General features: G+C 43.3%; 4 protein-coding genes and 1 non-coding gene across 14 annotated transcripts in view; 3 read left to right on the top strand and 2 right to left on the bottom strand.

Moving 5' to 3' along the window:
- adamtsl3 (ADAMTS-like 3) overlaps positions 1 to 3,526 on the top strand; it is a 115,509-nt gene extending 111,983 nt beyond the window's left edge. For 3 of the 5 annotated variants that reach the window (XM_029454702.1, XM_029454705.1, XM_029454701.1), the window contains 4 exons: positions 461 to 665; positions 978 to 1,087; positions 1,221 to 1,441; positions 1,819 to 3,526. In XM_029454702.1, coding sequence (XP_029310562.1) covers positions 461 to 665; positions 978 to 1,087; positions 1,221 to 1,441; positions 1,819 to 1,928 — 646 coding nt within the window. In that variant the 3' untranslated portion in view covers positions 1,929 to 3,526. Of the gene's footprint in view, positions 1 to 460; positions 666 to 977; positions 1,088 to 1,220; positions 1,442 to 1,766 lie in introns of all 5 variants that reach the window. The other 2 variants (XM_029454703.1, XM_029454704.1) reach the window with 2 other exon arrangements.
- Positions 3,527 to 8,245: 4,719 nt separating this feature from the next.
- trnai-aau (transfer RNA isoleucine (anticodon AAU)) lies at positions 8,246 to 8,319 on the bottom strand. The gene has a single exon. It is a non-coding gene; the product is annotated as a tRNA-Ile (tRNA).
- Positions 8,320 to 8,730: 411 nt separating this feature from the next.
- Positions 8,731 to 13,962, top strand: larp7 (La ribonucleoprotein 7, transcriptional regulator). Its single transcript, XM_029455327.1, has 13 exons — positions 8,731 to 8,866; positions 9,599 to 9,813; positions 9,924 to 10,024; positions 10,120 to 10,203; positions 10,374 to 10,538; positions 10,646 to 10,748; positions 10,949 to 11,242; positions 11,418 to 11,571; positions 11,685 to 11,827; positions 12,195 to 12,307; positions 12,787 to 12,946; positions 13,143 to 13,234; positions 13,554 to 13,962. The coding sequence occupies exons 2-13, from the start codon at positions 9,612 to 9,614 to the stop codon at positions 13,629 to 13,631; spliced, it is 1,689 nt and encodes a 562-aa protein (XP_029311187.1). The 5' UTR covers positions 8,731 to 8,866; positions 9,599 to 9,611; the 3' UTR covers positions 13,632 to 13,962.
- A 28-nt stretch (positions 13,963 to 13,990) lies between these two features.
- Positions 13,991 to 15,527, bottom strand: LOC115023958 (stabilizer of axonemal microtubules 2-like). Its single transcript, XM_029455328.1, has 2 exons — positions 15,375 to 15,527; positions 13,991 to 15,289 (listed from the first exon to the last, which is right to left on the bottom strand). The coding sequence occupies exon 2, from the start codon at positions 15,039 to 15,041 to the stop codon at positions 14,538 to 14,540; it is 504 nt and encodes a 167-aa protein (XP_029311188.1). The 5' UTR covers positions 15,042 to 15,289; positions 15,375 to 15,527; the 3' UTR covers positions 13,991 to 14,537.
- A 3,503-nt stretch (positions 15,528 to 19,030) lies between these two features.
- Positions 19,031 to 27,353, top strand: part of col25a1 (collagen type XXV alpha 1 chain) — a 126,996-nt gene continuing 118,673 nt past the window's right edge. For all 6 annotated transcript variants that reach the window (XM_029455084.1, XM_029455085.1, XM_029455082.1 and 3 more), the window contains exons 1-2: positions 19,031 to 19,581; positions 19,716 to 19,785. In XM_029455084.1, coding sequence (XP_029310944.1) covers positions 19,285 to 19,581; positions 19,716 to 19,785 — 367 coding nt within the window. In that variant the 5' untranslated portion in view covers positions 19,031 to 19,284. The remainder of the gene's footprint in view (positions 19,582 to 19,715; positions 19,786 to 27,353) is intronic.

Genomic DNA, 27,353 nt, shown 5'->3' with positions numbered 1-27,353 from the left:
AAAATGTAGATGATTGCAGGACTGCTCAACACTGAGACTCAAAGGGATAGTTCAGTTGTCTGTGTGGTTGTATGAGGTACTTATCCACAGTCAGTGTGTTAGCAGACAGGAGTACCAGCCATGTGCTGCTGTGGACAGGGGGGGGCAGCAGAATTAAAGAAAGGGCTTTTGGCAAGGTAGTGCAGTAAAGTATTCTAAAAGTAGCGTACACCTAAACTGATATTGATGTTTTTGGCGTCTTCAATACATTTAGCTGCTGGTACTCCTGTCTGTTTCTCTAACCTGCATCTCCTGCAGGTAACACACGGACTGTGGATAAGTAACTCATACAACACCACTTCAAAACTACCAGAACTTTCCCTTTAGGTGATGAGTACTTCTGGGTCCAAAATGATTAATACTCATATTACTATATTAATACTATATGTTATTGTCCACTTGTCCTCTGTGCTTGGATTAGGTGGCGAGTGGACCCTTGGTCTCCATGCTCAGCCACTTGTGGCGGAGGGTCCCAGAACAGAAGCGTCCGCTGCATGAAGGATCCAGAGGGCAGATCCAGAGAGGTGGAGAGCCAGCAGTGCCTCGGCACCGGGAGGAGACCCTCCGACTCCAGGATGTGCAACCTGCTGTCCTGTGCGAGATGGGCCACCACCAACTGGGGAGCAGTGAGTCTCCTTTGACCACACACACATCTCAGCATGTCTGCACGCACTGTGCTAACTCTGTCACATCTTTTCCAAACGTATTAAGTGAATTTCCCGGCCCTGAAGATCCCATTGTGTTGCATAATATTTGCAAAAAAACAACTCCCATTCTAAAATATGAACTAAATGTGTTTATTATGAGGCATAGCTTAGATTTAAAACTTGAAATTCAGTGAGAGTCAGCTTGAAAATGGCAAAACCACAAAAGATGAAAAGTATTTTCAAACTAAAAGCTGAACTTGCTTCTAATTTTTATCAAATCTCCTCTTTTAGTGTCATGGTCAATGTGTGGGCCCCAGTTTGGCGACACAGCACCGCCATGTTTACTGCCAGTACACAAATGCCACCAAAGTCCCCTTCAGGATGTGCAGTGGACTCCAAAGGTACATATGGATATTATAATATGAATGTATATCAACTGTTGATATATGATGTTGATGTTCAATTAAAAAGTATTTCATGTTTAGTGTATTTTGACAGTTTCTCGACCCTTTTTCTTCGTGTGTGTCTTCGTAGGCCCAGCTCCCTGAAGAACTGCTCCACAGAAACCTGTGCCCTTCACTGGCGTGTCGGACCGTGGACGCAGTGCACTGCCACCTGTGGACGGCACGGTTTCCAGTCACGCCAGGTGACCTGCGCGCACCGCCGAACTGGAAAGGCCACACGTGAGCATCACTGCATGTGGAGGCCTCGCCCTCCCAGCTGGCAGCGATGCAACATTCTGTCCTGTGGCAAAGGTGAGGAAAAGTTGCGCCGATGGCAAAATGGAGAAAAGTAGTTTCTTAATTGATTTTGATCTTGATTTTTAAATGATCCTATATTTGTATATTTATATAGCATGTCCAATATGATTACAGCATATGTTGATGGTTACATTTCCTCTGAAAGTCATGTTCTACAGGTGATTTACTAAAGATACAGTACCTGCGTGTTGCTTATTTAACTACATTTATCTGACTTTTATTGTTATTCTATAAGGAACTGGTGTTAGTATCACTTCTTATACACTTGATATTTATTACTCTTTCACGAGCATTTCTCATCTCATCTCATCTCACAAAGGTTTCTATGTTGGGCTTAGTGTGAGTAGTGAACTGTAACGTCTGTTCTGAAGCAGCAGAGTGTCGAGACAGCACCAGGTACTGCGAGAAGGTTCGACAGCTGGAGCTTTGTCCGCTGCCGCAGTTCAAGAGCCGCTGCTGTCATTCCTGCCGAAACACCTGAGGCGGGGCCGTACGACGAGGGCCACAGACGACCTGAAGAGGTCAGGGAAGATGCTCAGACGGAGACTTGAAACCTCGATGCCCCATCCTTAAACCCACAGCTGTGTTCAATGGTCTTGGATGAGGGTTCCTGAGTGTGGAGGAACGTTTGGATGGTCGTGATCTGCTTTCCTCAAAGGAATCATGTGTGGGTTTGAATTTTCAAAGTGTTGAGAGGAGTGACATGTCTGCTAATGAAGGCTTCAGTTTTACTTCTTTCTTTTTTTATCTGGTCTTCATGAAGCTTTCCTGAATGATGCAAACGCAATCTTAAGACACATTTCCATTGTGAGTAATAGAAACTTGTGGTGACTGCAGAGTTAAGGCGTAAATCAGATTTAGAGTCCGGTTAAGTTATTCACATACAATAATGAAGAGCGACCGGTCCACATTAATGATCTGGTGCACCAGCTCCACCGCTCTCCTGCAGGGTGCATAGTATCCTGTGACTTAGCTTACAATACACAAATATGTATTTAATATACTTGTAGTTTTTCATTGATTTACTTCATACCCAGGGACTTTGGGTGGAGCCCTGATCTTTTGATAACCACTGGATAGTTGTGTGTTTGCCTTTCTTACATTGGTCTCCAAAACAGTGTTGATGAATAGTTTTGATGCTAAATGAGTTCTGGGTAAACTCTAAACACAACTTCATGCTGCATGTAAATGGGAAATGGCTAAAAGCCTAATATTTGATGATGATGATGCAGTAAATTTGGTATCAGCCACATGGGAAATACATCATGATCTGTGATATCATGTTGGATAATTCAACACGTGCTCTCTAACGATTGGTCAAGTCATTTGAAGAGCACAGGATTTAGGATTGCAGACATTGGAACAAAAGTTCAGACTTATCTTGCACATGTTGCACTATGGAGGTGTATGACTGAAGCAAGTCAATCTTTGGAAATAATAAGACATTTATATTGCACTCAGCTCCTCCAAGTCTTTGTGAATAAACATTGCTTGAAGAGTTTTTTTGTTTTGTTTGTAAAGTTACATTGTTTATATATTTTGTTTTGTGATTTTTGTATTTCTTGTTAAGATATTTGTTCAAATGTCCCTTTAACCACTGTGTGACGTTTCAACTCGTCATCCTCTCCACCAAATTATATTTTTACTTTAGTTACATTTGACGGTCCTTGTGTAACTCTTCCCCTCAGACAGATTTCAGTGTTAACTAAAGATAATTTCTTGTGCCAGAGGAGGGTTTTGCACTTTTGACATAATGTCCTGAGTTCCACAAAGCTTCATCATCAAGTCCAACACATACCTGAGCAGATAACTCTGTGTGAACGGAAACATGATTAACATATTACTCATGCTCTTAAGTTATGTAGATATTTGTTTTGTCCTCTTAACTATTTATTTCCATGTGTGTTATTGTGCATAGTTTTGTATATACTTGCAGGGGTGGGTTTTAAGTATTCATTTCCCAACAGTCTCTTGGTATTTGATGATGTGCATGCAATGGGGACCCTCTGCTGGTGAACTGATGTGTTGCTTTCTGCTCATGCCTGGTTTATCATTAAATAAAGCCAAATACATTCCTTTCATAAACTGTGTGTTGTGGTTTACTGTCTCTCTCTCTCTCTAAAAAAAGTAATGGGAGGTTCTACCATTAACCAGAGGAACAAGAAATTCAAGTCTGCTTCCCTATTTTCTGTTTTCTTTTTCCGCATTCACAATACACACGTTCTATTTCTGCACTCATGAAGACGGACATGCGTTCACAGGATTCCTCTGAACTTTGAGGGGAAATTGATTTATTTATTTCAGATTAGTTATGGTGGAAAAGGATGGTTGTAATTCTTGTTTGACAGCACTCATGGTTCTGCGAGTTTCCCTCGTGGATGAACTGGAAGGACGGATTGACTCTCTGCTCGAAATCTTAGTAAGTCGGGAAGTGTTCACTCGTGATGACCGTGAGGAGGTGTTGTGTCAGTTGGGACCCCGGGCAAGAGTAAGAAAGGTGTTGGATATCTTGGCATGTAAAGGCGAAGAGGCTGCGAAGATCTTTCTCTCAATTAGTAGTCATCATCAGCTAGACGCACAGACTCACTCCAAAGAAAGCAACACAGATCTGCCTCAATCCGTAGGTATGCAATTCAAAGCATTGCATTGTTCATATAAACGGTACATAGTGTTTCATGAAACATTATCAAATGATTGTGTTCTGAGGTTCTTAGGTTTACGTAAAGGAAGAAATATAAAATGGATTATTAATCTTATCTTCTTTTGCAGAATATAACAAAGTCAAACAAAAGCATAAAGATGTCATCAGGCGCCGGAGCGAGAGCATGCTCTTCTACAACACTCGACACGGAGAGAAAATTCTTTTTTCCGAACACTATGTCAATCTCTTGTTGGCCGACGGACACCAGGGCTTGGATATAAAGAGACATGAGGTGCTGACCTTTGGACAAAAGCGACTGTACTTTGCAACAGAAGTCAGCGGTGCATCGGAAGATCACACCAGCCGAACTCTTTTCAAGCGCAAATGGAAACCGTCCAGTCAAGAAGGTTCTGGTGTCAGGGGTGGCCGGCATTGGAAAAACCATCCTGGTACAGAAGATGCTTTTTGATTTTGGGGGAAACAGGGACAATCTTGGATTTGACTTCATCATCCACATGACCTTCAGAGACCTGAATCTGATCGACAAACCGACAAACTTCCGAGAGCTGGTGTTACGTAAAAACAGGCACCTGGCTAAAGAACTGGATAACATTTTAGCGAATGACAACAAACTGCTGATCATTTTAGACGGCTTTGATGAGTTCAGACACTACAGGAGCTGTGATGTAGACGCATTTGTGACCGAGCCAGATGAAGATGCAGAGGTGGTGGAGGTCTTTGGGAGTCTGATGCAAGGGGAACTGCTGCCCAATGCTTCTGTCATGCTCACAAGTCGACCTGCAGCCATCAACCACATCCCAGTGGGCTGCATTGACCGCTTTGTGCTCATCACTGGTTTCTCTTTGGCTGAAGTTCAAGTTTTCTTCTCGCGTTATTTCCAGGACAGTGCCATTGCTGACCACATGTTCGCAGTGGTACTAGCGAATGAGCTAATGCTGACGCTGTGCTACATACCTGCATTTTGCTACATTGTGTGCTGCATCCTCAAAGAAAGCAAAGACCTCTATGGAGAGAGCCCCAAGACCATGACCGACATTTATGTGCAGTATCTGGTGGCCTTACTTCGCTCACACACTCAAGCAAGAGCTGAAACATTTGTTCAAGAGCAGAGCGCAGGATCCGTCCAGCCGCTGTCTGATGTCGTGCTGAAGCTGGGGCGACTGGCCTTCCTGAAGCTGATGGAGCATCAAACACTATTCTACAGCAGCGACCGAGATGTTGCAGAGTTGGAGGGATGCAGCCTTGTGAGTACCTTCCTTGACAAGACCGTGGCACAAGAGCCCGGCTGCACTGAAGAGGTTTACTCCTTTGCACACCTTACTGTTCAAGAGTTCTTCGCTGCAGTTTATTGTGCAGTGACGGATCACCCTTTACCTGACGCGCTTCAACACACTGCGAGTCCCAGGGAGGGGTCCAACAATGGACATTTGGACCTCTTCAACCGATTCCTGTCTGGGATCCTCTCTGAACGCAATGCAAATCTTCTATCTAGGCAGGTGGGGCTGAGTTGCAATACAGACAAAGTGGACACCTTTCGTGAGAGGATCATCAGAGAGCTCACGATGCTCTGTGAGAGTGGGGCCAACATCCTAAACCATTTGCACTGCCTGTTTGAGCAGCAGGACCCCTCTTTGGCCCTCGCTGTACAACCAAAGACACTACAAGTTAATGTTAGTGATGAAACACTCTCCCAGATGGATTACAATGCCCTCAAGTACTTCCTAAACCTCACAAAGGGAAACATATTAGAGCTGGATCTGACAGGCACAGGAGTAAGCAGCGAGGCACTTCGAGACATTCAGCCCCTGCTGCTCAGATGTAACAGACTTTGGTGAGTTTCAGGTAAAATGTGGTTTGAATCTATCACATGGAGGCTTCTTTATCTTTGCAGTTCCATGTGGCTAGCACATATCACATTGCATGCATAAAAAAGTAAAGTGTAAACACCACCAGCTTGAGGAATATATACCTGGTGGTACTGTTTAATTTTTTAGGCTTGGAGAAAACCACCTCGATATGGACACAGCTCGGGTCATTGCTGATGTGCTGCAAGTGTCAGAAAATATAACCCACCTGGGGTAAGATGTCTTACAGGCTACAAGCACAAAGCAGATATAAAGAGAACAACAAGTCTTTATTTGAGAGAATAAAGAATCACCCAGACTTATGTTTCACACTTCCCCTTTCAGAATTGGATGGTCAGACATCGGTGACGATGAACTACTGGCTCTTTCTAATGCCATACGGGTGAATAAAAAGCTTGAAGAGTTGTGGTAAGAAACTTGTGTGAGGGATGTCACAATATTCCACATAATGTATTTTGGGGAAATGAAAGTCTTTCCAGGCTCGCGATTGTCTGAATCATAGATCCTTTAAAAGCTGACGAGGATGAAATGATGTTGCAAATATATCCTTTATCACCACTCCAGTAAACTGGTTGGTTAACTGCACTCCAGCTCAGTATAACATCTACATTTAAGCCCGAAAACAAAATATATATTATTTTGAATGTTCTGTAACTGGAGTTGCCTATCATTGAGTTTTTAACTGACTAGATGGCAGTGGCGGGCCGTGCATTTCACACCTAGGCCTTCAGTGATGTCCTACACAGTCCTACCTGAATTATTCCACCTCTTAATACCATCATTATGACGCCATGACTCTAGAAACTATACATTTAGACAGAAACGCAATATAACCGGGCGTTGCATCACCTTAACATAGTCAAGTACAACAGAGTTATATTCATATTTCCGAAGCATTTATAATCAATAAATCCGCATTTCCCTATTTTTGTTCACCCTTTCGTTGTGGAGCTCCATTTCCCTGCGCACTTGTTCGTTGAGCTGTAGATCCACTCGGGTGTCCCAAAGGTTTTCAAAAGCACCGTTGCTTGTAAGTGCCCAGCCGTGCTTTGGTGTCTCGTTGCTGCCTTGGTTAGACAACTCAAGTTTCCAAACCCAGTGTGGCTCCAAACACCAAATCGATCAGTTGTAAATAGCAGGCATTCCCAGCACTACAATGTGCAGTGCCTCTTGGAGGCTGTGAGCCAGGGGTACCGCTCGTAGTTAGTCATTTGAAAGTGGCGGACAAACCCTCTGATAGGCTCGCTAGCAAGAGGAAAGCTATGAAATGAAGAGAATAGACTATGGGGAGTAATTTAATACATATTTGTGGAAAAAATATATCAAAATTAAATTTATATTCTGATGATGTTTAGGCCAGCAGAGAAGGCCTTGCTGGCCCTGACGGCCCACCACTGCTAGATGGTTAAGTAATAAGTTAAATGGATTGTTAATCAAGTTTGCACTTAGATCAGCTTTCTTGGATAAGTGCAGAAGCATAACCCTAAAATGAGACAAACATTTTATGAATGGAGCACTAAGTCCAACTAATTTTCTGATCTTTTAAAAAACATAATTCAATCACAAAGGGGATAAAGATGCTGAATACCTTTTCATATTTGATGGCTTGCTGATTTATTCAAGTGTAAAGCCTTTCAAACATTGTCACTCTTACCTATGTGCTTTCACAGGATGGAGGGAAACCGAGTGAGCTACAGAGGTCTGCTGTCACTCAGTGATTTGACCCCAAACCCTCTGAAAAAAGTTGTGTGAGTGTGACTTTTTAATAATAATAATTGTAATCCATATTTCAACAATATAAGTTTTCTAAAGTTTGTATTGACTCCCTTTTCATACAGAGCCATATGGAATGACCTAACTGACACAGATCCTGACTCATTTTGCACCCAAGAAAGCATAACTGTGAGCTTCACAGATGATGATATGTGGGCATCATGGGGGGAATGGGTCTTCAAAAGGTGTGAGGTCAGCAGCAACGAGAAGCTAGTGATGGTACTCCACAAAGTGTGCAACATATCCGTCCACTGCTTAGAGTCCCAGTGGGCGAATACTTTCTACAAGCAACTATCAGGGCTCATCAAGCATAGGCTTGAGTGCTGCACTGAGGACGACATGTGCAAGAAGCTAAAAAGGTTTGAGAGCATTTTGAGCCTCTAAAGGAAAGAAGACTACACGAGTCTCAAGTTATAAGATAAACAATATAGGTCAAATGTCAGTTTGATTCTGAAATCTTTTTGTGAAACAAGTTGTGGATGATAAAACAAAAATGCCTGGCCAGTACGGGGGTCGAACCCGCGACCTTGGCGTTATTAGCACCACGCTCTAACCAACTGAGCTAACCGGCCACGTGACTTTCGCGCTCCATATTTTTAACCTAAAACCTATTTTTACACTTTTTGAATGAAAATGGGAAAGGGTCATAAAACTGCCAGCACGTTGAATAGAGTTGTTTTTCCCCTCTATCCAATAAAAGCACAAACGATGTCTTGAGTAAAACATGTCAAATGTGACACTAATGTTACACTATTAAACTATTTCCAATACCTATTCATAAAGTGTATTTATGGAGATATTTATCTGTTTTCTATTTATTTTAATTTCGAAAGTCAATGCATCTAGTTCTTTGTGTATTTTGTTGTTATATGTAATGTATATATTGAATTGTTTACAAAATCTGGTCATATTTATTGTTACTTGTGCACGATTGTCAATAAAATGTTGAAACTTCAAACGCTTATGTTGCATTTTATTTTGGAGTAATTTACCGGAAGTCGTCTGAAGTGATATGACGAATTTATTCTGCGACAGCGAAGTAATCATAAGAAGTTAGCCAGTAAGCTCAACCGCCTTGTTATTTCCCTGTCTGCAAACAGTTTCCTCATCTCAAGCTGGGTGAGTTCTGTAAACTATTAGTCGGTTTAATGTTTAAAGTGTTGACGTATTTTGAATTTCAGTCGCCATGACTGGAGCTTTTCTTTTTTTTTAAAAGCTCACTACCCGCCAACTGACACACAAACGGCCAACGGTTTGCTAAAGCCTGGTAGCGATAGCTAACACTTTCTTGGCTTAGCTAAGTATAACGTCGTTAAGAGTTGCTCAATGTGAAGCTCACTGTGTTTATAACTAGCGTTATTAATGTTATGTGTTGATGCTGTTCAATGGGCGTGTTCACCATTGACTTGTGGATTCAGTGTGTGGGAGGCAACTGTGTATTTGACTTTGTGTCATAAGGACAATAATCCACTTCTCATGGGGTCGTCCCTCTGATCCCAGGGTGCTGTGTTCTTGACATAAACTAACATTGTAAAATATTGGTATGGTTATTCTTTGCAGTTGAAATTGCAAAAGGATGAAAGGAGATAAAGTATTTAATACAAATCTGTTCAGCCACTGGAGATATGTGTCTAAAGAAGATGAAGAAAAACTCTAATAAAGCTGATTTTAACATTTGATGTAGTGAATATTAAAAGGTTATTAAGCTGGGGAAAATATGACCCTGGCAACTAACGATTTATTGATTAAACTACCAAATATTATTTTCTAGATTAATCAATTCATGGTTTAGTAAAGTCACACAGCTAAGCTTTATTTACTTTATTTAAGTGTGCATGCCCTGTGCTGCAGTCCCACCCACAGGATGATTGACACAGAGAGGGGAGTCGGGGATGCTGGTACATCACAACCCAGCAGTAAGAACAAGGAGCTGGAAAAGAAGAAGAGATCTCGTGTCAAACAGCTGCTGGGTGACGTGAAGAAGCAGGTGGAGTTCTGGTTCGGCGACGTCAACCTTCACAAGGACCGCTTTCTCAAAAAAATAATCGACGAGTCAGAGGATGGATGTAAAGAAGCTCAATAATACTCTGCATTCATTTCCGCCATTTAATTATTTTGTTGAATTTTTGACATCAAGACGTGGGATTTTGTCTCAAACGTGTTAATTTGTCTTTAGATGTTGATATATGTGTGTTGGCGAGCTTCAATCGAATGAAGAAGCTGACGAGTGACACCAAGCTGATTGCAAGAGCGGTGAAGAATTCATCTGTAGTCGAGGTACAATCTCTTTCATGATTTCTTTTGTTGCACATGGCTTCATACTAAAGCCAATTCAATGCATTGACCACAAATGTGTTTTAATTTTGTTTCAGGTTAACTTCGAGGGGAATAAATTAAGACGTCAGCTTCCGATTGGAGACTTACCAAGTAATGTCGACAGCCGCATAGTCTATGTGGTAAGAAGAGTTTAGTGTTATTATTTGTCTGGACTACCTTTACAGAAATGAACATTAATTGTATCTATAGTGCAACAAGTTCCATTAGTGGATCAACACAAAAATAATTTTTCTATCAGCTCTATCTTGGATCATAAAATAATACGTTTCTTCTTCTTTTTTTCAACAAGGAACTTTTGCCCAAAGATGTGACGCACAGCTGGATCGAGAGAGCGTTCACAAAATGCGGGAATGTGGTTTATGTGAGCATCCCCAGATACAAGTCCTCCGGAGACCCCAAGGGTTTCGCCTTTGTAGAGTTTGAGACGGAGGAACAAGCGCAGAACGCCATCGAGGTGAAAACTTGTTAATGTTTCACAGTTAATATCTGATGATTCAGTCAGACCAGTGTTGGCTTCTGTCAGGAATAAAAGTAACGGAAGATGTTGATCTTTGACAACAGATGCTCAACAACCCCCCTGAAGACGCTCCCAGGAAGCCGGGGATTTTCCCCAAGACGAAGAGCGGGAAGCCCGTCACTCTGCCAGCTGACAATCTGCCATCAGGTACAATGAATTCAAATGCATTTTATATATCCCTGCTCTCTACCACCTATACACTAAAATGTAACATTTCCAACTAGATCTTATATATTTAGTTGAGTTATGTTCTTACATTATCCCAAATGTTCCACAGAAATGTGTAATGTCCCTGAAGGTAACGTTTCCTCTCTCTCCTGTCATGGCGTCGTCTCCCCTTGATGCAGGTGAAGAAGAGGAGAAGAAAAAGCGAAAGAAGAAGAAGAAGAAGGAAGGTGCCACAGTGGAGACGGCTGCTGAGGAAGCCAAAGAGCAGGCGATGGAAGCTGAGCCGTCAGAGCAAAAGAGGAGGCGCTCGGCAGGGGGGGATTTAAAATCTGAGGACGGCGGCACTCAGAAGACACCGGAGAAAAAAAGGCGGCGGTCGCAGACTGCAGAGGGACACGACGGTGAATTACCATCTAAGATGAGGAAGACGAGTAGAAGTGAAGGAGAGAAGGAGAAAGATGGAACGAAGACGAGTAAGTGATCAGTTTCTGCTGGTCCATAATCCAGAAATAAAAACACACTGTGTATATACAAATGTAATACAAATATCTTTCCCTTCGGCCGTTCTTCTTTTCACAATCTAGAAATACATGAAGTATGATTAGAACTAAAAACCACGAGTTTTAACGGTTATTCCCCTTTTTTTAGATCCAGCCACTAAAAGTGATGCAGAGAGAGCTGTTGAGGAAGGGAAAGAAAACAGAGATGATTCAACAGTCAAAGCAAAGAGGAAGAGAAATAAAAAACACAAAGAGAAACTGAAGATGGAGGAAGAAGTCATCCCACTCCGGGTTCTATCAAAGTAAGATCCCACTTCCCTTTTCTGTGTCAACAAGGATGAGATTATTAGTGAAAGCCCCGTCAGGACTGAGCTGACCTCACTGATGACTCTCTTCCTCTTTTGTACACGTTAAGGAAAGAGTGGCTGCAGCTGAAGGACGAGTATATGACCCTGCAGAAGCGTAGCATGGAGTCCCTGAAGAAGTGCATTAATAAGATTGGTCACAAGAGACACAAGAGTCAGATGGAGACGGGCGATGATCCTCAACACGGAAGCGGTGAGTTGATAATCTGCAGACATGGAATCACTAAAATCACGGCCATAAGAAGGGTTCATAAAGGAATCCATGTGTTGAAAACAGAATGGTGTGAAGATATGATGCAAACATCTCCACGTTTCCAAGTACAGTGAAAGTGTAACGACACGTTTCCTTTCAAACTGGTTCAAGTCGGTGCTGAACTGTTGCATTTCACACACCATAATAATAATAATAAGATGACATGAAGAGTAAATCACAGTGTTACGATAAAGAGTTGCTCATAATGAGCTTCTTCTCACAGAGCCGCTGCGTTACAGCTGCTGGTTATCAATGTTTCAGCTTCACGCAGTCATCCTGATGGTTGTTGCTGTTTTTTTTCTTCTAGTTGAGAAAAGCATCAAAAGTGAGAAAGTGACCAATCACGGCCCGCAGTACACCAGCGGGGTCATCATGAAGATCACCGACAACAAGCCGCTTCCAGCGAGGAAGTTCATCAAGGTCGAGTCTTATCAGCATCTGTGTTTGGTTATTAAATCATAAAGAACGAAGAAGCTGCTTTTTATATCCCTAATGATTCCACTTCTTTATTCTCATGCAGAACAGATACAGAGAAGCAGTCGATGTTTACATTAACAAAAGAATCAAGTTACACAGTATAGTATCATGTTCTTATATATTATAGTGTAAATGAGTAATCTGGATGTAAACAGGAATGTGGTAAATGTATATGATAAGTAATAAATATGTGTATGGACACAAGTCTTTCAAGCAGAGGCTGATTTTAGTTCCTGCACATCTTCATCATTTAAAGTCGATGAGTCATTGTTTGGAGTGACACATTTCTGAAATCCCCTTTTCATAACTACGTGTCTGTGATAATATAAGAGCATAACATCAAAGAATAGAGCAGAATGTGGATTCAAAGCAATCTCATTCCACAGATCTGTACATTTATTTGTTTGGATTGTTCTGTGCAGGACGCTCTGAGCAAAATATCCCCAGTGGCGTACGTCGACACGTTGGAAGGAGACTCTGAGGGTCACGTCCGCTTTCACACCCCGGAGGAAGCTAAAGCCGTGAGTGACGTGAGCGCGGAGCTGCAGAAGGAGCACAGCTGGAAGATGGAGATTCTCGCAGGTATTAGTTTCTATAAAAACAGAGTCTGCACGCAGCTGAGGAGATGTGCGGCACCGAGCTGCTTTTCATAATTGATGATGCTGAAACGCATCGGCTTGTCTTACGTCTGTGTGTGTCGAAAGCTTTCTTAGTGTTGTAGGTTGACTTGTTGAGGCCTTAGTAACAATATGAACATGTTAAATCTCTTGTTTGAAAGGTGACCATGAGCAAAGGTACTGGCAGAAGATTCTAGTGGACCGCCAAGTCAAGCTGAATCGCCCGAGGGAAAAGAAGCGCGGCACGGAGAAGGTGAGATCACTGTTTTTAAATAGAAAAATACATTTACACAGCAATATATTATTTATCGTTCTGTTCAAGTGTGTAAACGTGATGTTTCATCCGCTCTTAGCAACGTTATGTAATGTTTAGCTGAGACATAGCAATGCAGACTTCACAGTTTCATAGTGTAATATTCAGAATGCACAAAGGATGGAGAGGAGAAGGATCCACGTTCTGTGGCTGAACTACCACCTGGAATAATGTTGGCATATTAACTCACAGACACAGTTAAACAGCCTCCTCGCTCTTCCTTATTTGCCACCTGACTTCTGATTTTGTTACGCTTCAGCTCATATCCAAAGCCGAGAAAATCATCCTGGCCCGAGCCAAGGAGGCGACCAAACACATCCGTTTCCAAGAAGACTGACAGCCGCTGTCGTGGGATGGACTTCACACGATGAGTGAAGCGGGACGGTCGACGTTAAAACCAACCGGCTGGAAGAGAACGGGAAGTCGAACGAAACGACTTGAAATGTCTTTATTTGTGTTTGCCCCGGAGGATCAGTGGACGCTGAGAGACGTTTGCCAACATTCTTTTAATCCATAGCTTTTTAACTTTTTTTTAGAAAGCTTCTGTACATGATGTAAATATGATTGATTTGAAAGTTCAGTTCAGACGTAAACAAGTCGTGGCTTTTTCCTTTGGAGGATATTTGACTTTTTGTTTTTTTTAATAAAATGTCATTATTTGATCAATACCGTTTTTATTGTTTGGCGTTTATAACACAATTTTCACTCCCGACTGTTATAAGTTATTATTAAATGATGGCTCTGCAGCCTTTTCATCGACACTCGAGCTGAAACTATTTTGTTAATCGATTTTAAAGTCATTCCAATATTCTCTGCTTCGGGATTCTCAAACGATTATTGATTATTGAAGAAATGATATGCAGATTAATCAATAATAAAAATACGCGGCAGTCGCAGCCCTATTACACACCGTGGTTGTGATGAACCACATTCAGCTGTGTGTTTCCTGAACAGAATATGAAAAGCCTTGAGTTAAGCAGATGACATAACACTCAGAGTTGTGCTGGGGAGTGTCAGTGAGGCGCTTAATAGTATAAAAATAGCTGCCATTACATAATCATAGTGCTGTTTATGGCTTTTATTGCTGCAAAGTAGAAGCTACCTGAGGTAATGTGTGGCTCAGCTGCTGCTGGAGACCATGCAGCTGATTATTTGGTGGGCCGGAGTGGGCTCCTCATGAATGTCCCCATCGGCCCAAGTCACTCCTCGCCCCTGAAAGCTCTTCCAGTGCGTCCTGCGTTCTTTAGTTCCAGGGGAGACGCAGTCCAAGCCTGAAATCGCTCCGTCCTCCGCAGGGCGTTGAGGTTCCTTGGTGGCGTTCCTGGCTGGAATCGCCGACTGCAGTCTCCTTCACTTTGGGATGAAGGCTGCGAGGCGTGGGGCTTGTTTTGCAGCTCTCAGGCTTCGGTGTGCTGCGTGTAAAGGTGGTTTTCTTGGTTTTCGGTGTGTCCCAAGCTTTGAAATCCTCCATCATGGTCGTCGTAGTTTGGAAGGGCTCATTGCTTTTCTCTCCGGTCTCCGTGGACGGCAGGATTGGTTTGGTGCGCTGGCACTTGTGTGCCGTGTAGTCTGCGTGTGTCGTGGAGAGTTGCTTGGGCTCTGCCGCTGCTTTGGCTTTGTCTCGGCCGTGGAACTGGGCTTCAAGGGACCAGGTCTTGAATTTCTCAAAGAATTCATTGGCTTCGTCAAATAATTCTTTTTTTATGTCCCGAGCCTCGTTTGGCTTCAAGGTGGTGACGCGCTCCATCGGTAGACCTCTCCTCTGGTACACGGGCTTCTCCCTGCGTTTCCTGGGCTGCACTGGATGAGCGACGTAATCACATCTGTCGCTGGTTTTGCTTTCAAAAGGCTGCGGCTGTTGCTCCTGTGGGACTGCTTTGGAGTTGGCTGCGTCTTTGGGAACACTGTCTGGAATGATTAATCCTAGGTTGACCTTCAAGGTGTCGGCTACTTTATGTGGCTGCCGCTTGTTTACTTTCCATGCTTGGAAATCGTCTGGAAATAAGAGGCAGTGGATTTTGAGTCATTATGTGTATATTATTTGTTCTGCAAAGTTGATGCTGATGTTTAAATTGCTTACTTTTGTACACGGATGTGTAGTCCTCCACCTTGGGTGGCACCTCGTTCGCTAGAGACTGTGGAACGATGCGTTTGCGGTAGTCTGGTGGTGGAGGCGGTGACGGCTGCTGTGGCTGCTGTGGCTGCTGTGGCTGCTGCTGCGGCTGCTGTGGCTGCTGTGGCTGCTGCTGCGGCTGCGGCTGCGGCTGCTGCGGCGGCTGCGGCTGCTGCGGTGGCGGCTGCTGCGGCGGCTGCTGCGGCTGAAGGGACTTTGGTGGTTGTTTGATCCATTTGTGTGTCACATAGAAGGTTCTGAAAGGCACGCAGGGGTAGAGTTTCAAAAACATTTTCAACCTCCAAAATTCTCCCTATGCTCTGTAAATAATGTGCTTCGGGTTCCCACGGTCATGGAAATCCTGGAAAAGTCATGGAATTTCAAAAAAGTCATTATTATAGTTTCTGACCGCTCTAATAGCGTCCATGCGTGACAAAGGTTTCTTAATTGTGTCCCTGCTTTCGGTGGCAGAGTGTAGTTATAGGTTGTGAATGGTCATTGTGTGACCTGTGAACTCAACTATCCACAGGTTCACTGAAAGACTTTAGATCTCACTTGAAGGTGCTTTGGTCTGCGCTCGTGCCCTTCAGAGGATGGTACTTGTCTTTCTGGTTGGAGCTTGAGGTGACGGTCGTGTAGCAGGTTGGGGGAAGGAACCTCTCCTGGTACTCTGTGCACATGAAGGTCCGTGTCTGGACACTCTGAGGCCCGGGGGGCTTCCTGGACATCGAGGCAGGTTTTACACTTTCAACAAAAATGCAATTATGTTTTATTCTACATAAGACATATACATGCATGAATAAAAGTATAAAAGAAACACAGGGCAATGCAAAAAGGCTTACATACAAGATAAAAAGATAACATTGAATATAACATCATAAGGAATATTGTCAGACAGTTGTTGAATCTGAGTTAGCACTTTTCTACCTTTTTCACAAAGATAATAAAATGTCATGTACAGTTGTTTTTAAACCGATATCATTTTAGAAACAGCATAAAAGTAGCAGGAGTGAGTCCGAGCGCAATTAAAAAAATAAATACAACCAGATAATTCCATTGTAAATGTAACATTTGAAAAAACAACAAGCCGGTCGCAGCGAGTATTTTGAGTTGTCTTCATGAAAGTCCAAACATTATTGCAATATTTCCTTCCCAAAACACGTTATTATAAATGGAGCACCTCACCTCACAGATTTGGCCGGTTTGTTGCAGGTTTGCTGCGTGTTTTGCAGCCTCATGGTTTTGGGGTGCATCGCTCTTCAGGCGGTGCACTCAGTGCGGCGTCCTGTGGCTCGGAGAGGTTGCAGCCTGCTCAGTGACTCTTGCAGGCCTACAGCATATGAATTATTGACCGGAGGAACATGGGATGTGTGTTCAACGAGAGGAGCACGCAGCGGCCGGAGAGCTTCTAAAAATAAACACCAGTGGATTACTGATGCGGGCCGGTTGTCAAGGCGAGGACGCTGCGGGTGATGATGCGCATTTTGCGCTTAAAAAGGATTCCAAACCCCCTGTAGTAATGTTGCATAAAGTGGAGGAGACGCTTAAAAATATATATTTATACAAAGAAGTCAATGCGACATTATGATTTTTTTAGAAACTGTTTTTTTTTCCTCCAGGTTTTTTTTTTTATATGCTGAATATGCGAAGTGGCAGTTGGCTCGTGCGTTTTGCAACGTGACTTTGTCGCAGCACTCCATCTGTCACTTTGTAGTCATGTCCAAAAGAGAGAGGGAGGGGTATAAACCATGTACACACAAACACTCTCACACACACACTGAGGAAACGTTGACCTCGTGAACTACACACGGATGTTGTCATGGAGATTCTACTACACACACATGTTAAATGATGGATTAAGGAATCCACAAAGTCAAACTGCATTTCTGTGTTTGTCCACTAGATGGCGTCCAACGCTTTAAAGAATACGTAAAGACCCTTCGCTCCACATTGGATTATATCCATTTTATTGTGATACTCGGCTACATTTGAAGTACACATAATAATAATTGTAATAAAGAAATATTTGTTTGCAATCTGGCGTCAGATTATAATATGACTCGAGTTAAAACATATATTTTATGGGTTACAACCACACTTGTAAATATATATACTTCTTATTTACACAGCCTTTAAATCTGCATAAATCACAACAGAAATAAACCAGATGTGACGAAGCCAGAGACATGATGAATGTTGATACCTGTGGGATTTTCAGTTGCAGGGGAAACTCTATAGCCCTATAAATGATTTAACTAATTATGTGATTAATAACAAAACACTCCTGAACAAACAGAGATAATGAACTGTGAGGACAGTAATTGTAGCCTCACACCTAGATGAATACCTCTTCTAAGTTCCTCTTAGTCAAATGCACATTTATACAGTTGGTAAAGTTATACAGGTGCTGCCAATCAACCAGTCTTTTACATGAAGATTAAATCACCTGTGGGTATTTACCTTCTCAAATCTCTTGGATTTCCCTTCAGTATGTGAAGCGTTATGAGAATAGCTAAACCTGCAGATTATGCAACACAACAATAACTTCAGTGCCTTGCTGTCACTGGCAACTAATGTATTTAAAGTGCTTAAGGATTGCTGATAAAAATGTGCTCGATTTGAAGTTGTTCCCCATAAAAAATGCATATGAAAAATGACTTCTCTATTCAGAGTCACTCAAATTCATTTTGGCATCTTGAAACGAGTGAACACTGTCGAAGATAGATATATGCAAAAAAGAAAGAAAGACAGATTGCAGTCAATGCATTAACAAAGAGAACACTGTTATATGCATGGTTATGTAAGACTAGTCAACACGTTAGATTATCATTGTGCCATCCAGACACACTGCTCAGGTTATGAATGTGGAGTAGAGTTGATGCAAAGTGCAAAGATATTTAGAGTAATTCTTCACTTGCCGGAGTTTCTTCGGTGGACCAGCTGTTGGAGGGATTTCTACCCCATTTCCCAGTTTTTGCAGCGTCATTCAATGTGAATCACTGATAGTTTTTGTGCTTTATCTGCTTACTGTGTTAACCAAATCCAAAAATAGATTTTAACTAACATTTTATCAGAATTCAAGGCATCACACGGTGCAGAAGGGACAGACTTTCCTATTCTCTCTGCATGAGGTCTGTTGAACACAGTCAATATGAGAAGTGCTCTTTTCTCTTTTTTATTGACTGCTTTTATCCACTCAAACCGAAGATTTTCGTGCGTTTTTACGCAGCGCCATGGCCAAAAACAATGTTACCGTTGCCATACATTTGCAGCTGAAAACACGATAATCCCATGAATGATTTATTATGTTTGCTCTCTTGCAGTACCCTTATAGTAAAACAATTATTTCTGTATGAATTGCAACAACTAATTGCCTCTTTACGCAGCGTTCCGTTTAAGATCTGACAGGAATACAATATAACTGCACTTCATGTCAACTAATGGCAATTGTGCTCGACTGTAAAAGCGCAAAAGGAGCGGGTCAATAAATTATGTTAATCAGTCAGGACAGATTGGAGGCGTGTTGTTGCCGTAATGAGGGGGAGCATGCCTGCACCGTGGATAAACTCCGAGTGGTAATGCTGTCTCCGCTACATGCGCGCTGCCTTCCATTTCCCCAGCCTCTCTTTCGACTTTATTGTGCATAATAGCAATTTCCTCTGCAGCAGACTACTGTGCAAGTGCAACAAGTTTGCAGGAGCAGTCAGTGCAGGTTGACTTGGGGCTCCACTCATCTCTCTGTCGCTGTCACCACAAAGTCCCTGTACGTGAACGCGTCGTCGCAGGCACACACACGCAGAACAGTCGGTGTGCCATACATTCGTGACTGCGCGCCAGATGCAGTTTGCTCCCAACACGCGCGTGTAGTTGTAGTTAAATGGAGATCGCGGAGGCAAGAAGAGCATCTAAGTGCGTGGAAGAAATGGAGAAAGAAGTGGCGCCTCAGAAGCGACAACATTACCGCACAACAGTGCTGAACATTATCTCGTCTTTATGCTCAGTGGCGTCCATCGCCTTTTGCATTCTTCTGAGCATGAACACAGCTGATATTAAGAACCGGGTTGTGGATTTGGAGAGTGGGAATGACGAGCACACCTTGATCCGCGCCCCCGGCTACTCCATGGATGATTTTAATTCATTGATTGAACAACGAGTGGATGAGCTGCTCTCTCAGGTGAGATTGTCTCTTTTAATTGTTTTGCTTGCCCTTAAACTGACGCTAATTAAAAAAATCCCCCCTAAATACTTGAGTTGTATTGAAAGCATCATGTATATATGAATAAAAATGGCATTATTTTCCTATTTCAGCGCTCCTATGAACATTTTGTCAAGATTCGGACTGCGAGACAAGCGTCACCTGAATGCAGCTGCCCTCCAGGTAAATACAACTCATTTTCTCCCAATGCACTGTGGACATGTGTGTGTGTGTCTGCAGGTGTGTGAGGTTAAGCCTGTTTGAGTTGATGTTAGAATGAATGGAAGCTTTCTGAACAGGTCCTTGAGTTAATTTCATTGGAACATGATCAGACACAGTTTGCTGTTGTTAGTTTGGAGCAGGTCTGCTGTGAAGGATGCAGACAGCTGACTGTTACACCTAACAGAGAGAAAGGTATTTAACAGCGGCCTATACATAGAAGTGCTGAGAGGTTTGACTTGTGGTGTTGTCTGCTCACTTGGAAAAGAAATGTTGAAATTCACATTTCCCACCAGTAGATGGAAACATTTATTCCTTCAGCGTTCTGATCACTTTGGGATGGAGTCCAGGTTGTTAGAGAGTCAGTGTTTGAGGGAATGCTGCACAGTGAGAGCCGTAACATCACATTTCTTCTGACTTCATACCATTTACTATTGTGCATCATCGCCAGGGATCGTTGGGAGAAAAGAGTCAATGCTGCCACATAGAAAATGTATTTCTGCTGTATAAATGTAATAAAAACCCACCTGAAGGTGTTTTCTGACGATATGAATACAGAATGTCCCCTCATGAGTATGTGAAGTTCAGATGGCAAAGAATGTTTTAAGGTCTCCAATCTCCATTAATTGTATCTTATCAGCAGGTTAAAGGAGTAGCATAAAGTCTCTGTTGGATTAAGAAGTAGTCACATAAACGTCATAATTAAGCATTCTTTAATTAGTGGATAAAATGATCCTTCTTCTTAAGATACATAAACCACCAGTTAACCCCCGTTGGATGAAGAATGCATTGCTACAAAGCTGAACACGGAGATGTTTCAGCTCATAAAGAAAGTTGACATTTTGGAGATGCATGCAGAGGACGGCGAGGACATGTGAGTGTCTTTGGGATTCCACGAGACGTATGCGTGTAGGGTCGCATTTTGTGCTTTTTTGAATGTGAACTATGCTCACTGATAAAAAGAGTCCTTGAGATCAGACGGAAGTGTTAGTGTCTTGTATACAACACGTAACTGTGCATGGTAGTAACATGTGCTCTCAATGAGGCACACGTGAACATGACGCTTGTTTCTGGCAGACTGCTGTCTGTGTAACCGACTGCACGCTGCAGGAAACTGACATGTTTTCACAACTTCTGAAAGTCTGATGCAGAGGGATCTGTGCACATCACCGCCTCAGTCAACTCCAGCTGGGGATGTAATACAGTAAGTGTGAACACACTGCAGGTGACCTCGACGGAAAGGTCGTCGCTGTGACATTGTGCAGAGCAGCCTTGTGGTTGGATTTGTGGATGGACAATCCAGGTGTCAGAAAGCATCTGTGCTGCAGGACTGAAGTGTCCTTGGGCAGGAAGCTGAGTCCTTACTGAAGCCAGGGACTGTTCTGTCGTTGACCTCTGACCTCTCTGTGGAGACAGTGCATCCTTAAGAGCATTGAATACATTAATTCAATTGGTATTAAATCAATCTTTCAAAAGACATGGGAAGTAAGATTTCAATGTAAAATCAAAAGATTTATTTTAAAATATATATTGTATAAACACGCAACCAAATAGTGAAAAATTACATCTGGATCAAGTCTTAAATGTCCTTCTGAGTGGCCTTAAAATGTCTTGAATCTAACTTGCGTTGAGCTGCAGGATCCCTGGAAAGATTCCCTCCTGCAGCCACGTGCAGAATACAACACGGGGATTATTACATCCATCACAATCAGACGTAGGTGAAAGAATCAAGGCTGGTGAAAGTCATAATCCTCAATGAATAAGCTGCATTTTTCAGTTTTCACAAGTGGTTTATCAATTGCGAATGACTCATCTGCTGAGTGGAAATGCCTAAATTAATGAGCCACAAGTACTGGAAGTATTAACCGTAATGAGCCTCTCACAATCACGCTGCTCTCTGTTCTCAATCTCTCTCACATGTCTGCTATTTATCCTCTCCCACCACATCTCTGTAAAGGGCAGAAATAAAACAATGAAAACATTTCACATCAAATGAAGCGCGACGACGCTGAAACCGAGGCGGCACCGAGCTCCATCTTGGAAACTGGCTCTCCAAAATGTGATTACACTTAGTTCATGTGCAGTGGTTAAATAAAACCTATATCAGTATACGCAGAAGGATCTGCAGTGTATTTATTCTCCACTGTCCTTTGTTGAAGCTTTGGACGAGCTTTATATGAATGCTGAATGGGTTCACTTAATATTTATCCTGCCTTCTGTCGAGGAGGCAGCCCGTGGCTCAGATGTGGAAGTCGAGAGGAGGACCGTAATGTGCTTTTCACAGTCTTCACTTTATTGCTGTCAGAGAAGATGGAGTGGTTGCAACGACCGAGCAATGGTCCATAGCTGCAGGATATTTTATAGGTTGTTTCTGAATCATAGGAACGTCGTAGCGTGTTCATAAGAGAGAGTTGAAAGTCTCTTTTATTCACGGTGATACAAGTCTTTGCTAATGAAGGTGAATTATTCTTCAGTGTCTGGTATTGCTGCCACTTCGCTCTCAGGTGTGTGTTCGCTTCTGAGTGACTAAAAGCATTTTCGCGCTTTGGCTGTGATTGGGTCTGAACCTGAGGCTGTTCTCGGCCACATTAACTTCACGGCTTCAGGGATGTGAGTGTCGGGCCACTTTTGGTCCAAACTGTAATAACTGGAGGAATATTAGATGGATGGCTGTGACACTTTGTCCAGACAGTCACTCTGGACAACGTTGGTGTGCAAAGGTTTGAAAATGTTAGTCCCTTTCTCCATGTTGAACTCAAGAAAAAAAGTTGTCACTTTATACATTTGGTGTAAATAGTCCTGGGTCTAGAGGGGGGCGGCGAACCCATCAAACCCGTTTGGTGTGAACTGTTTGAAGTCACGCCCCCTCCGTGTGCCACACCGTGAAGCGCGCCTCCTTCTAATGATTGTTTCAGCTTTGGCAGTTTTGCGTTTCATTTTTCGGTGTACCGTCTCCTCCCCTGGGATCTGCATTCCTAGCAGGGCCTGTTGTTTTAATGGGACTGTAATAAAATGTGCAGTCAGCAAACACTGGTGCTTTGCTCTTTCCCTGTTTACTCACCCATACACCTCAAACCCCCCCTCCCCTCCCCTCCCCTATTTCCCCTTCTCTCACTCGGCAGCATTTTTTGAAGTTCACACTTCAAAAAGCCTGACAGTTAAACACCGGCCAACGTGCTCTAGAGAAAACGTACAACTTGTAATGTGCGGGACTTTGTTTTTCCCCACTAAACACCCGACGTGGGTTGTCACAGCAGCGAGGGCAGCAGGGGGTCACATCAGCCGGCTGTTAGCTTAAGATTTAAAAATAAAACCAGAAGCAGATGCAGCAATATTGGGCTTGCTTAGTCAAGTCCAGGTTTGATTCACTTCCGCAGAGGTGAACACGCACACGTAGTCACACAATTCTCAACCTAATCAGTGCACCCCCCCCTCTCCGCCTCACAAAGTGTGTAATCCCAGTGGCCTGATACAGTTCCAGTTGTTCCAATCCCCTCAGATATCCTACAACTCAGTGGGCAACTGCTAATTAATCACTGACAGCTTTTGAGTGTATCCCTCTGTGTGGTTTGGTGCTGGGAGGTGGCCTAATGGCCATGTAATTACTGAGTGCTAGGTAAAGCTAAGCAGACTTCCAGGTAGTCACTGCGGCCAGCTGCTTTCAGTTAGGTGAGTCAGGTTAGGCTGCCTTTTGTGAGTGACTGAGGCCCGAGACGAAAGCTGGAGCCTGGTAAGCTTCGCCTGGAGGCGACGGTGAATGATTTTGATTGCTGGTAAATTGCTTAAAAGTGTATCTGCATGTAAATCATGAGCATAATGTTCTCCACTCAGTGAAAAACATTTTGCAGGGATCGTTTATGCATGAAAAGCTCGACTCTTTCAGTTCAGTCCTAATAAATGAACATGACGTGATTTATCACGATGAATCATCAGAAGCGGTGCATTTGCTCTAATTTTCAGTTCCTACACAAGGTTTAGTATAAAGGGCAGGATGCTGGAAATAGCACAGATGGTCTTTATACCTTTGACACTGCAGGTTTTTATAGCAGATGATGAGGCATGCCAGCTGAAAGCACTGCTAATGACTGCTGGGTTTGGACTCTTTCTCCTTCTTACTATACATTAACCTGAGGGGACACTCTGAATGGAGAAGAGATGACATGATTTTTACATGAGCGATGTCACAACAGCACTCTGCTGGAGATTGAAGTACCTCAGGCTGGGAGGACGAGGACAGGGCCAAAGGAATGGAGGAGTCGAAAGGCTCGTGCCTAATGGTTCGTCTCATGTGTCCTTGAACATTTCCTGGCGGTGATCCTCCAATCGTCATTTTGTGTGGAATAAAGTAGGAAGCTTGGAGATCCTGTCTTGGCTGCTTCTACGGTTACTACTTGGAGTTAAATGAAGGGCTTTCCATCACCGCAACATAACGGCACACCCCACAAATGAATAAAATAATTGTCTCCTGTTTTTATTCGACATGCATTTGCTCCAAAAACGGGCTGCGTTAAAGAGAACGACCGTCCTCCCTTTAGGATTCATTGCACTCTCGGCTTCATCAAAGCAGAAAGTTGGACAATGAGATTCAAGAGACCGAGAAAAGTTGTTCCAGTGTGGTTTTGTGCCTTTTAAGATAGCGCTCGATCAAGTTATTTGATCACAGTTGGATGTGCTGTGTCTACTCAGGCAGGACGTTTGAGGTAAGGTCTGCTCGTGTAGATGCCGTCTTTTTATCCTGAACGATGAAGATTGTTATTTAAATATTGAGGAAAAGCATAAAGAAGAATCTGCAGCCTGGCGAGTATCTGTGTCTGCAGCTTTAAGGGTCACTTTAGTGGGGGTGATACAACATTACCCGTCCCTCCATTGCCCTGTAACCTCGAGCTGGGTGGCATATTCTCCACAGAAGACGGCTCACAAACTCTCTGCCTCGTCTGCTGGTGCCCTCTGACACTGGACTGGAAGTCTCAGTCGTCCTCCCACTGAAGTCTCCTTTGTGATGGCTTAAGTTCACCCATATCTCTGCCCCACCAATATTCAAAGAGACTTTACAGACAAGGGGGACCTTTTCATATGTGACACCCATGTGGAACAGCTGGTCTACTGTTCAATATGGAGATTTTTATGCGACTGCAATGTCCACTCTGACCTCTGGTAGCGCTGTGGAGCTGTTTTTTCTCCGAGTGGGTTCCTGTTTATCTCGCGAAGCAATTTCCTGTCGATGTTTTGAGATTATTCCACTGAACTTCAGGTGGCAGGAACGTGTCAAGATATTCTGAAATGCTCCAACAAAGGCAGTGAAGAAGAACGCTGCGAGCTCGGAAACAATGTAGGTTGGATTATAAACATTTTAAAACCCTCTGGACGTTAGTGATGGCAGAAATATAAAAGAACAACAATTCAAGACTTTTATTAGACTTGAAGGATACATGTGTCGCTTTAGAGAGTTATGGATGTAAACATAACTTGTTTGTTTAAAAGAAAACTCCACAGGGCTCCTTTTTAATGTCTTATTGAAGGTCCCCCGATTTAAACTTTTGATATGTAGTCAATATTTCCTATTTGTGAAGCATTATTGGCATGATGGTAGCAAAATGTCCAATGCAAACCTACATTATCTCTGATTTAGAGCACACTTGAGCCCCAGATGCCCGTCTCCGTGAAACCATTCTGATTTTATTCTTTTTGAATATAAGAAATATTTTTTTCCAGTGTCTGTCATTAATTTTAAATCACCAGTAAAGCACGACAATGCCAGCGTTCACCAGTGCCATGGAAATACTGGGCTCCAGACGAGCAAAGAGGAACCCCTGAGGCGCTCCCCACACGCTCTCCTACACCCCCCCTCCCCACCGCCTGTGGCTTTGTGCCCCAGGCCTCTCAGCACCAGCAGACATGGAGGATGGGGGGGTTAGGGGCACAGATGCTGCTGCTCTGTACTCCATCAGCCTAATAGAAACAGGCACTACAAATAAAACGGGCTGGTGTGCACAGAAAAAAGAAGCATTGGGACGTGAGGAGGCAGGAAGCTGTAACTGTGTGTGCCTGGCATGCAAACGTTGGTTCCTATGGACTTGCCATCATTCATGGGCATCATCAAAAAGATGTCTTTTGTGTTTGCATCATTTACTGTCCACAGACGGACAGAGCTGCTGCATGTCGTGTTCACTTCTTAAAGGGAACATTCGACACTTTAAATCAGAGTTGATGGTAAATGTAGTCGGTTGAAGCAGAGCTTTCCTGTTCTCCTGCTCCCGGAGCCGTGCCAGCAGTGCCTACATGTACCAAGATGCATTGCACTCAAACTTCTAATGCCCAGAGATTCTCAGCAAAAATTAGAAGGCAAAACTCATTTTCACAGGTCACGATTCACAGGTGATGGCATCTCATTTAGTAAATGTTGATCCACTTTAAAGAGTGTGTGAATCGTACTCGTGTTGATCAGACGGAAATAAATGACGAGCTCTTGGTCTTGGTTTCCAACTGGGCAAATGTATCAGGGCTTTGAGACAGGACTGTTGTCCTCTACATATGTGAATATGCACCTTTTTTAAGGAAATAAAGTATATACCATTTTTAAAAAACAAATATAATAACATCCCCCTTTTCTGACCCCCCCCCCCCCCCCCAAGTGATTTTTGAAGCTTCCCTAACCAGAAGCTCGTCTTCTAGATGAGTTCTCTTCATTTAGTCTCAGCAAAAACAAGCAAGCGATCTGTGAAGCTTTTCAAAGACAGCAGGGAGGGATTCAGGCGATTTCTCAAAGTGGAAGAAGTGATGGAGGTAGGCAGGGTTTGCCAGCGGCGGCCAGATGATGTGTGCTCGCTGACTCCCCCGGGGCGACACCATGAGGCCGGCCTCAAAGGAAACCAAGCGTTCCAAATGGTTGAATCGGACTCTTGGGGTCCAGTGTGTTTGTCAGTTAAGAAACCCCCTCAGGCGTTCCCCTCCTTTCACTGTCCCCCTCCATGTTCACTTTCAGATACAAGATCGTCTCGCTTGAGATCTTGTGGGCTCGTTCGATCCCCCCCCCCCCCCCCCCCCGCCCCCCACACCAACGCTCACCAGGGAACTTGTTCTCTGCCAGCCGGCTCTTCGTCCTCGAAGCTGTGCTAAATGTGACATGAAATATGAGTCATGCTGTGGATCTGAGAGGGTAATAAACACACCGAGCAAACATTTGAGCCCATGTGCACTCATAACAAACACGCTGTCGCACACCCGAGGACACAACTTTATTACAAAATATGCACACTTGCGGATAATCCCACGCGGTTCCACAGAAACGTGCAGCCATGCGTGACAGTGCTTCACTGCAGCTTCTGTAACTCAATCTACCACCAGTGGCAAAGGTCTTTGATGATATTGTGGTTTGGTAAATTAAATGTTCTGAATTAGCAGATGGAGAACGCATGAAATAAATGGATTGAAGCCAACCATTTTCAATTTTCTCCACAATTTCTTTCTTTCTTTCCTTTTGAGCGTGCAATTAATCTAGAACATGCAGTTAAATAGTTTGGCTCCGACAAACA

The sequence above is a fragment of the Cottoperca gobio genome, chromosome 18, assembly GCF_900634415.1.
Source record: "Cottoperca gobio chromosome 18, fCotGob3.1, whole genome shotgun sequence".
Classification (NCBI taxonomy): domain Eukaryota; kingdom Metazoa; phylum Chordata; class Actinopteri; order Perciformes; family Bovichtidae; genus Cottoperca; species Cottoperca gobio.
The sequence above is the reverse complement of the archived record's forward strand: the minus strand, read 5'-3'. Positions and strand labels throughout refer to the sequence as shown.